Raw genomic sequence first — 12,463 nt, 5'->3', positions numbered from 1 at the left:
CCAATAAAATGGAGAATACACTAAAGGAAATTACGAAGTGGTTGGATCATCAAAAAAGTTACAAAAACTTATAGGTGAATGGTCCTAAAAATGTACACACAAAGAAAGAAAAAAAAATGAAAAAGAAAAAAAAATAATACGATGGTAATTACACACATTAAAAAAATGCGTTTGTCAAATTTAAATTTTCTGCATCAGGTGAAATTTTAGATTATGCTTAAAATTGTTTAAAGATGCCCACTGTTTAAGTTTAGGGGGTAGTTTGTTCCAAATAGTGGGTCCTTGGCATAAAAAGATACTGTTTGAAAATGAAGAATTATATTACACGAGTGTCTGCTGAAGTCCTCGTATTATATCTATGAATATCGTTATTGCTCTGAAATATATTACATCAAATTTCTGGTAATAGGTTAGGATAATATGAATACATGAAAACACAGAGTTGAAAATCATGTAATAATGATATTAGAAGAATATTCAGTTTCAAGAATAGAGGTCTGCTTGGACTTAAAGATGGCTTGTGGCAAATTAGTTTATTTTACAATTACCACATTAACATTATCAGCCTATTGATAAGATTGCAGGGCCCTCAGGGAGAACAGTAATAATACTGGTGAGGCTACACTGAGTGAACAAGACATAATATATTAATATTAAATATATAATAAAATATTTTATGGTGGCATATTCAGCATTTGGGACAAGCTATTCAAGATTTTGATGCAGCACTCAATGCAGCGATCCAAGAGAATAAACTTCGCCTTATTGCAACCAACGGATGACCGGGAGTATTTATGCTTGCGATGTTAATAAATTGCTTTCACCGTAATTATAAAAATGATCATCGTCATCTCATTATCATCATCATCATCATCATTATCATCATCATCATCACCATTATTATCACATCATCTCATTATCATCATCATTATCGTCATCATCATCATCATCACCATTATTATCACATCATCATTATCATTATCTATTAGTATCATCATCATCACCACCATTATCATCACATCATCATCATTTCATCCTCGTCGTCACTATCATCATCGTTATCATGACCTGTCATTGTCATCATTAGCACCATCGTCATCATTAACATTATCATAGTTATCGTTGATATGAAATTTAGTATTATCATCATCATCACCCCCATTATCACCTCCACCACCACAATCACCATCACCATCAATATAATCACCATCATCACCACCACCACCACAATCACCATCACCATCATCAATATAATCACCATCATCACCACCACCACCACAATCACCATCATCAACATCATCATCATCATCATCATCATCATCATCATCATCATCATCACCATCATCATTATCAATATCCCCATTTCAGACTGCGTAATGACCTGTTTCAATAATCAGATACCAATTTTTGCTCTAGTTTTACGAGATAGAATGCTGACCCATGAACCGATGTCCTTCTTCAGTCAGTTAATGCTTCTCATTCTAGTTAAAGTTTAAACGGATTAAAAAGATAAAAACCGTTATACAACCAAAACCAATACGTTGCCAAATAATGCTGATACAATAATAAGTTATCGCATTTGTCGTTCCCAAATAATGTAATTATCTAAAACTTTGGCAGTCGATGTACTATTTATTTTCAAGCTGTGTACGTAATGTTCCCTGCCGCGTGCCAACAAACCCGGGATTGATAGAAAATTTTCTTTTCCTTGTTTTGTTTTTTCTTCCTGACATAACGAGTTGTGACCTTATTCGCTCAGAAGGGGGTCATGATAATATTTCTCTCTTTCCATTGCTCTCTCTCTCTATCGCCTTCTTTTTCGTCCTCTTTGAAACAAACGATTCTCGAAGACGGGATTTTCGGTAGGGCTTGAACCAAGTTCAGAGCATAAATCACAAGGGGATACGTCAAGATCGGGTTGATTTTACGACCACGGAGTTCAAGAGAGTCGAGTTCAGACGTCAACCAAGAGCGAGGCCCACAGTAATCTTTGGAAGATGGAAGACGCATCGAACGGCAAGCACGAAGAAATCGGGAAGGAGGATTACAGCAGGACAATTTCACAAGAACAACTCACCAATAAAGAACCGAAGTTTGTCCTAGTAAGTATAAAAGTTTACGTAATCTTTATTTCATAAATTAAGAGTTTCAAAGTATCTAATTCCTAAAGAAATCCTCTTCCGATTCAGATTCATGAATTGCTCTTTTGGAAACAGACATGTTCTCGACTGCACGTAATGTATATGAGCCATAAACGTTTGTCTAGATTGATGGACTAGACACCCTTGATTTTGTAAGCCGGCATTTTGTCTCGGAGCTCGTCGGAAGCGGTTTTCTAGCTCATGACATAGTCCATTTTGAATTGAATTGGAATGAATTAAATGGTATTTGTTTTGTTTTAATTTGTATACAGTAAAACGTCAAGTTCGTTTGTTGTATATTCCAGTTGTATCCATATAACTGCTGATCACTTTGTTAGATTGTTAATTAGACCTATTTATCATTGAATTCGTTTTTACGGATTGAAAGGATCGCATTGATCTTGTCGTGTCGAAAAAATTAATTAAACAAAGATATTAAACGATAAGTAAACTTGTGCATCAATAAAGTCGATAATTATTTTATAGGCCGGCTAAAAGTTTAAGATTTTACAATTTATTAGTATTATTAGTTGTGATATCGAAAATGATTATTTGCAGTTGACAATATTGGTGCGCACTTCGAAGGGTTACCTCATGATTTGGTGAAGGTACGAGCGAGCGTAGCGACCGAAATTACTATGTTGTAGCGGTGGAGATTTTGAGCAACAGTAAGCTAAAGATCTCGGCTGGTACACTCGCTCATTATTAGGTGCGATTTATTCATGATAATACAAGTACGAGGAGTATAGCGTTCGAAATAGTAAAACAAAACTTCTAATTTGATTGAATATCGGTATTAACAAATAATTGTTATTTTTTTCGTTTCTTTTCAATATTTTGAATTGCGTTACCCCCAGGATATTCATATTGTCTAAATAATTTTGTCTCAAATAAAATTAAATGGAAGCTTCTGCAATTTGTAAAACTATTAGTAATATGAATTGAAAAAGCACTTAATATTTAGGAGACAAAATGCTACACTTTTTGATAATGCTTTTCATATCTTTAAAACAGACACATAATTATGTCTTTGATCAACCATTGTTTTGTTCGTTTGTTTTCTCGAGACGTGTTTTATAATGTCCAAGTATTCAAGGCAAGTTCAAATCAAATCATGATGACGTTTTTAAGGGGGTCTGAAGAAAACGCAATAGTCGTGCTCATAATGTAAATAGCAATATAGGAGCAAATCGTGAAATGTAGCATTTCTTCTAGTCACACACACAACAAAAATGCTACAGAGTGCACTCTGGTCGCGGGCCGAATCCTTTTTTAAAAACATCGTCTGTCACATTTTTAAAGATCATATATCGCGCCGATTAGGTTCTCAATTCAGTGGAAAAACAGACACACACAAGCCATATCCTTGGTATGTTGATACGTTCGTGAAAAGTATGCGACCCCTTATCACCCTGGCATAGGGGGGGGGGGGGGTGGTCACGGCATAAAACGTAATTGGTGTCATACATGTGCAGTGCAATATTCCTGTCAAAATTATGTCTTCGAGGAGGCCTTCACATTGACACCTTTAAAGTATTGTTATAAGCACACACTTGTATTTGCAATTTAGGGGGGGGGGAGGGGCTGATAAATACTACAAATTAGTTAAAGTTGCTGCATTATACTCCTGACACGATTAATTTATTTACGGTTGACTCCTTTTATGAAGCCTGATATTCACTTTTTCACTGTCATTCGATTTAGGGTGCGTTTAATCGACACTTTTTCACCCTAGAATCACGGTTTCTAAAGACGTTTAGTTTAAAACGCAATGCGTTCAAACGATAGACAGAGTGAGAGAAAGAAGAAAAAAAACATTGCTGTTGTACAATACAGGAATGAATTATTGTGGGATAATATCTTGCACAGGATGGCAATCTGAAATAAAAGTTTATTTAAAATTTTGACAAAGTTCCCCTCCTCAGTCTAAAACTAAAGTGTGAAGTCACCATTAAGATTAGCCGTGGAATCGATACAAAAAAATAGAGAAGAAGAATTAAAATCATATACCAAAATTCATGAATTAAACAAGTTTGGCAAAATAAGAAATAAACGAAGTGGAGAAAGAAAATGCAAAAATTTGTAAAAAAAATAAATTTAAACCAATTTAAAAAAAATATAAAGGAACAAAGGAAATAGACAGGAAAACCAATGCCACATCACTATTCGACACCATTTGAGAGAAGTAATTATTGTTCGTAGGGGAAAAACTATTTAATAGTTATTCTTAAAAGTATTTATCATGTGGTATTACTCAAATTGGTATATAGTTATTTTAGGGGTAGGTGTCCGGTTAACTCGGGGTAGTTGCCCATTTGCCAGGGTTTAAATGTCTAAGGGGAAGTAACATCCAGAGGCGGCGGAGCGTCTTCCAAAGGGGGGGGGGGGTATTGGTATTTGGTATTTTTATGTGTGTAACCCCCCCCCCCATCACTCCCCTTAACCCCCCCTTTGGATTTTTTTTTTTAATTATTAAAATAAAAAAAATAAAAAAATATTCCCATAGCTGACCTAAAAAGATGACCTAACCCCCCCCCCCCCCCCAACGGAGCAAAATGTCAAATTTTTCAAATTTCGAGACCAAAAAAAAAACAATGTCCTCTTACCCCTCCCCCCCCCCCCCTTCCCCCGTTTATTCAGCGGTCGGCTGAGTCGTTGCGATTTTTTTGGGACCAAAAAAAAAAAAAGAGTGTCCTCTTACCCCCCCCCCCCCCCCCCGCTTATTCAGCGGCTGGCTGTGTCGTTGCGAAATTTTCGGCCCGATTTATAAATGTCAACCCCCCCCCCCCTTGAAAAAATCCTGCGTACGCGCCTGAACGGCCTATAATAACTAACATAATGTTATCAACTATGAATGCGAGCGAGCGTAGCGAGTGTGCTTTGGGGGAAATTAAAGAAAAGGTTGCACTAAGTCGCTTCAAATTAGGGGCACATGTAATGAAGATGGGAAAGAGGGCACTTGTTAAAATGGGAATGGACACTTATTAGAAAAGAAAAGGAGCACCTGTCAAAGCAAAAGGGCAATTATCAGAGATGGAAAAAAGGCACTTATGAGAATGGAAAAGGGGAATTTTTTTGAAGGAAAATGAATACCTTTCAGATTTAAAAAGGGACATTTATCAAAAGTGAAAAGGGCTTTTATGAAAAGGGGAAGAGACAAATACCAAAAGTGGAAGGGTCAATTATTACAAAGGAAATTGGGCACTTGTCAAAGTAATACGGGCATTTCTCTGATTTGAAAAGAGGCAATTATCAGAGGTGAAGGGGGCACTTGTCAAAGGTAAACATTGCATTTCTTGTACCTGAAAAGGGACATTTATCAGAAATGAAAAAGGGCATTTATGAGAATGGAAAAAGGGGCACTTGTTGCAAAGGAGCACCTATCAGATTTAAATAGGGAAATTATCAAAAATTAAAAGGGGCATTTATGAGAAGATAAAAGGGCTCTTATTAAAGAAAATGAGGGGCACTTATCACAATGGAAAGGGGCACCTGTCAAAATAAAAGAGGTACTTATAAAAACGAGAAAGGACACTTGTTTAAGTAAAAGGGGACATTTTTCCGTTTAATGAAATTTGCACTTTTAGGGTACTTGAAAAAATGGGAGCAATGTGCCCCTCTGCCCCCCCCCCCCCCCACGAGCGCCGCCTCTGGTTATATGTATCCAGATAATCGCGTGGTTGATGGGTTAATAGCATCTATATACTTGTTTCATATGATGCTGAAATAAAAGACAAGGATATAACTCCAAAATCAGTAGATGGCGCACTACATATATCTCTTTTCAGAATAATTATGTTTCAATGCATGAAATTAGATTTGTTTTAAATAAACAGCAAATCAGGGATAAAGCTAAAGAAATGCAGAGGAATACCCTTATTAGGTTAATGCAACATGATTTTGATTATGATGTTCCCATGGCAACTAAAATGTTATTCGGTGTAGAAAAGCCTGGGCCATATTATGAAAGTACTGATGAGCCTTGAACAATGAACCCCAATATCATATATAGGCTAACCCATCTCTCAAATTTTGAGAAAGGCAATCAGTTGGCAATGTGCCCATGCCGGAAACACCGCTTCTTGAGCAGATGTTCGGTCATGTTGTTAAAGTTATCTATTGATAATAATTGGAATTTTCAACAAATATTTTCATACTGTGAAAATCATCGTGATGGGACCATGGCAATTTGCGGTAATTTAGCAAATATGTGTCTTAATCTCTGTTTATTTTCTTTGATCATGATGGAAAATTGACATGATATTCAATGTCAAAAAATGTAAAGAAAACAATCATGTTGAGCGGTAAATTCAATTTATGAAGCAAGTTAAGTGACATCACTCTACCGTTCCCAATACGCCTACTGGCAACGATTTAAAAAAAAAAGGAAAAACAATTTTTTTTGTTCACTCCTGAAATGGTGGTAATAAATTTCTGATAAAAGTAGTAATCGAGTGAAATCCATCTGAGTTGAGGAAGTACGGCAAATGTTTTGAAGCTTGGAAGTGTAATCTAATTTGTCAAATTATGAGAGAAATAGGCGCTACCCCCTCCCCCCCCCCAAAAAAAGAGAACAGAAAGAATGACAGGAAGAATGAAAGGAAAAGGGAAATATAAAGAAAAGAAGACAAAGGGAATGTACCTCCAGATTCACTTGATTCTGAAACGGTTCTAATTGGGGGCTTGGGAACTCAGGCCCCCTCCCCATTTTTTAAGCCCCCCTTTTCTCAATCATGAATATGAGATAAAGGGAACAGGCACGTAGCCACGGGGGGGGGGGGGGGGCACGTGCCCCCCCCCAATTTCCAAGATCGGTTGAACTTTTTAGACCCCTCCCAAGGACGTCGATCGATTAAATGTATGTGCCCCCCCCCAACATCAAACTCTTGCTACGTGCCTGAAAGGGAAGCGCATGTAGAAACTAGAAAGTGAATGCAAGAACTCACAAGCCGCCCCAAAAGCCCTCCAAGGCCCCTCCTCCAATTATTCCATTCTCCTAGAACCTTGCCTGCTGAACTCAACTCCGTAATTCAATTGCAACTTGAATTTAGGGAAGCCGCATAGCCTATTTAGGACTTTGTTTAGATTTTTGGAATTTTGTTTTTACGTACGGACATTTTATGCATAGACGTGAGAAAGTTTCATCGAGTGGTTAACGTTTTACATTAAGCTTTGCGTTTTCGTGGATCACTCTTTTCCTTTATACGCTTAACATTACGTTTCTTGTCATTAATTCTACAAAGCATGTTGTTTCAATATTAGTGTTATCTCTTATACTGAAGGCCTATACTGTGCTGAAAACAAATCTCATTTGTACGAAGAAAAAAAATGTTTTACTTGTAATTTGATTTTGATGGAAATAAATGATACTGAACTGAAAGTGATTAATTCGTAAGCAGAAGCGTACAACTTTCAAACAATGTAAACATAACACGAAAACAAAGAATGTGGGCGTGTGAGAGGTGTGCCAAGGGAAGGGCCGACGACGAAGAGCGCATGCGCAAACGGAACTTGCGGGACACTTTCACTAACTGTACAAATGACATTACGGCTGAACGCGCGAACCGAAGTCTGTAAACGCAGACTCATTTATATGTGATTTCGCTATTTTACAATGCAGAAAGAAAGTCAGCACCTCTACAAAATATGTAGAGCAGGTTTAATTTCTATTTTGAGATATTTTTATGGCTTTGTTAATGTTTAATTGCAATTTTATACCTATTTGCAGTCTTGCATTGTGTTTCTTTTGGAAAGGGTTTATATGAAGAAACTATCAAAAAAGAACCCAAAGAACCTCCATTCATGATGCTCACTGGGCTAGTCTGCCGAAACAAGCCTCTGTATGACTCGAGCTAAATAACATTAAAATATGGAGAGTAGATTGAATATTTTGTTTCCTGTCGTTTAAAAGAGTGAAACAAGTTTTTAAAATTTGTGAATATTTTCAAATGAACTATCTGGATGTAAAGACTATAATCGTGTTCTTCCTTAACCTTTTTAATGTTTATGTCTGATCACTGGACATTTTACTATGAACGAACTTCAATTGACCTTTACGTACCTACGCCGCGCGCGCGCAATCCCGCTCGCACGTATACCACGCTCGTATCGTACCAAGACCTGCAATTTTACCAAAAATCAGGACAAAATACCGTATCTTTGCGAATCCTCAGCAGAGAACAGCACCTAAATTATTTCATCGAATAATATATTATTTAACTAACGCGGTCCTTGCTCTAAGATAACTGCTGCTGTTGACTTTATCCAACTGAAGATAAAACAAGAAGGCGTTCCTCGTACACCACATCGTGTGTTGATATTTGGCTGTACCCGTGTGTGAGAGCACGCGCACATGTTATTGGCACAATTCTTCCGGAGCGACTGTATGGTGTGATTTCATACTTCAGCAGCCGTCTGAATCCGAACGAAACGACAGCTACAAACTTATATCTGACTCTCGACTTCATCACTAGCTGACTGCTTTTGGGATTTCTCCATAACCTCATATTCAATCTTAACTTAAGAAGTACTTGAACTATCAAACAAAATGCCTAGCGGTGGTTATACTTTTCCTTCGCAGGGAAGGCCGACTCTATGGCTGGTGATTTCTGTGATAGCGGTAACCTTCGGGAGCTCAGCCCAGTATGGATACGGCATTGGCGTTCTAACCGGTCCCTCGTTGGTGAGTCGTTGTTTATCTTTTTCTTCTTTATCTAGCTAATGCTCGATAAGGATAGATCGGTTTTTATTTGCACTGACGAACTCACTACTTTAAACCATGTCTTATCACCGTTACAAAAAATGTAAACAGAATCTAAAGCTAAAGCTGTAAAGGCAAAGCCAAAAGCTTAACTTTATTAATATTAATTGATGACAATGATGCATAATTTCTAACTATATTTTGTCAAAACATTCAGATGAATAAACCAGTTTATAATGGTCCGAGGTTCCATCTCAAAGACAATAGACTGGCTTACTAACATATTCAAGTGTATGGATGTTTTTTGCCTGGCGACCTAGTCACTAGTGTCGGTGACTAGTCTACTGACGAGTTATTCCATTAACATGTTTTATGAACTATAAATATAACTGGTAATTCATTCTGAGTCTGCATACATTACTTGTTGCAATGTTGGGCAAGCTTTCAGAAGGTCAAGAACAACCTTTTCAAAGAGTATGCATAGAATTTGAATATGTTTGTGAACCGGTTTTTGCTTATATAATAATATCTACGATTAATTATTAAAGAGCTTTGTTTACAGATCATCCAATTTCAATTTGATAAAATAGCTCTTGCATATTTTTGACAAATGCGAGAGAGTTCGTGCGTCAATTTTTGAGTAAATCTAGAAGTCTGAGTCTGAGAAATATTATTTGAAAAAAAAATTGTTATGCCATTTAACATGACGGCAGAAACAGACGGCTCATTTTAATTGAATAATAGGGGGTAGATGCGAGATTATTTGGTTATGTTAACTTTATGCTTACATTTTGTGCTTAAACATTCTTTTTGTCTGGGGGCGATGAATAAAATAAGTCATATTTTGGTTATGATACTTATAGTCTATGTCAATATTTATGATTCACAAAGAATTAGCACGTAACACCCGGGGAAACGGTGCGACCCCAGATGCACCATTCAAAATTACTCAACCATGTTTGTGTTGTGGTTAAAACTAGGCTAACGGAAACGGCAAACATAAAAGTAGTGATAATAGTACCCGCAAGTGCAGATACATGTACATCCTTGATTTTGTATTAATTTCCTTGCCAAGAGCAATGCATGGGAGAGAAAGCCACATCTTGAAATCCAAAGGAACTCAAATGTCCGCACCTCTCGGACAAAGACTAGTTGTGTGTCATCTGGATTCGTAGATAAAAGAAAGTTTCGAATAAAACACCTGGACAATGGGACAAGTGTTGGAAAGCTGCCAGTTCCATGGGCATTGCTGGTCAGTGACCACGCGACGCTGAACGAATGGACCCTGGATTAAATAACAGCGTGCAGAGCCGTTGCCATTGATTTCCTCTTCTGTATATAACTCCAGAATGTACAGGATTAACGGATTACCAAATCCCGGGATACTTCAACTTATGGGTCTCTAGTGGATATTGTGAATAAATGAAAGGGAATGATTAATATATATTGCTTTTTAAAATTAAAATGTAGATTCGGGCTATGATTTTGGTGGTGTGTGATCACAATATTTGTTAGTGAACGCGAAACGAAAATCTATCGTAAATCGATATGTGATACAGGCTTGATAGACGTGCCTGAAAACACACGTTCCCAATAAGAACTGTCTTTTCTACAAAGTTTGATTTTATCAAATACAATTCCACCCACATGCTTGTTTCTAAATGTGCTTGCGCTTCTGATATTGCGACCATCGATGCTTTCTAAATTCAACTGGCGTTTTTCTTATCCCAAATAATAGGAAGAAGTAGTTTGATCTACGCTGCCACCTCCCCTATGCAAACACAGTTCAGTCATATAAGCAAATAGTTGACAACGTTGTTCAGCGGTATTTGATTTGATTTAGCAGGCCTAGAGAATATCGTCAGAAGTGAAATGTACACTTGTTCCACATTTAGCAACACAAGTTGTCCAAATGTGATCTATCAAGCGATAAATTTATTCATTTTTTACTTTAACTCTTCAAGTATACTCATTTCTACATCATGATCATGCAACTCACAATGTACACGTGTATAACTCACAATAATTACAAATTGGTTTCGACATCAATTACATGACAGCGGGAAAAATTATCACGCCAGCCATCTATTTCCTATAAAGTATTTGTCTTAATTGAATTACTATTGAAAAAAAATTTAATCTATTTTTGATGTTAGTTCTTGATAATTGTCTGGCAAACATGTCCGATGTCGAAAATTGTTGTTCAGGCGCTCTCGATTCGACCCGTTGTACCTGGTTTTGATGATCTTCTGTCATACTCTCCAAAATGTACAGGAGTGGAAATCCACTCTTTCAGGAGACATTTCAAGGATCTCTTCGTTCCGTTTTAAAGTTGGAAATATATATACACTCACTAAATCACTATACTGAAATCAAGTCGCTAAAGAGTGAAAGTAATTGAAACATATTACTTGGGAATGGGTTCCAGTATCGTTAGGAGTGGATTCAACTCTAAAATAAAGCGCTCGCTAATAATATGACTCCTTTTGTAGAGTGGATTTTCACCCCTCTGCAGGAGAGTTGAGTGTGGAGATATGCCTAACCAACTCATGAAACCTACGTGATTGCCCCGCCCCCTTCCCTGCCCCTTCCCTGCCCCTTCCTTGCAACCCCCTTTCCGTCCCCCTGCAGTATGCCCTGCCAAGCCCAGCCCAGCCCTTCCCCTCTCCTACCTTCCCCTGCACTCCCTTGCCCCTCCCCTCCCTTGCCCCCTCCCCTCCCTTGCCCTTCCCCTCCCTTGCCCCCTCCCCTCCCTTGCCCCCTCCCCTCCCTTGCCCCTCCCCTCCCTTGCCCCCTCCCCTCCCTTGCCCTCTCCCCTCATTTGCCCCCCATCCTCGCCTCCCTTGCCCCCTCTCCTCCCCTCCCTTCCCCTCCACTCCCTTGCCTCCTCCCCTCCCTTGCCCCCTCCCCTCCCCCTCCCCTCCCTTGCCCCCCATCCTCGCCACCCATCCTCACCTCCCTTGCCCCCTCTCCTCACCTCTCTTGCCCCCTCCCCTCCATTGCCCCCTCCCTTCCATTGCCCCCTCCCTTGCCCCGTTCTTTCCCTTGCCCCGTTCTTTCCCTTGCCCCTTCCTTCAACTACCCCTCCCTTCCAATACCCCCTCCAAGCTCCTAAAGAAGCAAATACCTCAGATGAAATGACAGCATCACGTGATGCATAATGTATTATCTAGAGATTAGGCAATCCTGTTGTATACAGAGTTGGCTAGGTTTCAGATCTTGAGTTCAGATGAGGAGCTTTTTTTATGAATGAGTCAAGATCCTGTCAGTCTCTCCCAAAGGGCATAACATAAGTTCACCTACAAAAATGTGGGTTCAACCAGAGAGCTGTCTGGGAACTTTAACTTATCTCTGGCTCAGTCATGTTATTCGGGTTATATTAAAGGTATAGACTAGTTTTGGAAACGCCCCCCCCCCCTCTCAAAAAAATGAAATGGAAGCTCTTATTACCAATCATGTGAAAAAATATATGTTTTGACTAATACGTGATAATACAAATTTTGCCGGGAAACCTCCTACTAATTTATATAATTTGGTAAATATCATATCTATCTGACCTGGATAGATACCGTGTAATCCCATATACATCTTTCTGTGTATAGTGCTTGTAACTTTACCAAGA

At 38.4% G+C, this 12,463-nt stretch overlaps 1 protein-coding gene across 1 annotated transcript in view; it reads left to right on the top strand.

Moving 5' to 3' along the window:
* Window positions 1-1,794: 1,794 nt before the first annotated feature.
* Window positions 1,795-12,463, top strand: part of LOC583743 (solute carrier family 2, facilitated glucose transporter member 1) — a 55,905-nt gene continuing 45,236 nt past the window's right edge. Inside the window, exons 1-2 of the mRNA XM_030987134.1 lie at window positions 1,795-2,102; window positions 8,722-8,823. Coding sequence (XP_030842994.1) covers window positions 1,998-2,102; window positions 8,722-8,823 — 207 coding nt within the window. The 5' untranslated portion in view covers window positions 1,795-1,997. The remainder of the gene's footprint in view (window positions 2,103-8,721; window positions 8,824-12,463) is intronic.

Source organism: Strongylocentrotus purpuratus, unplaced genomic scaffold, assembly GCF_000002235.5.
Source record: "Strongylocentrotus purpuratus isolate Spur 01 unplaced genomic scaffold, Spur_5.0 spur5_scaffold_16, whole genome shotgun sequence".
NCBI lineage: Eukaryota > Metazoa > Echinodermata > Echinoidea > Camarodonta > Strongylocentrotidae > Strongylocentrotus > Strongylocentrotus purpuratus.
Note: the sequence above shows the minus strand (reverse complement) of the source record. Positions and strands in the feature narration are given on the sequence as shown.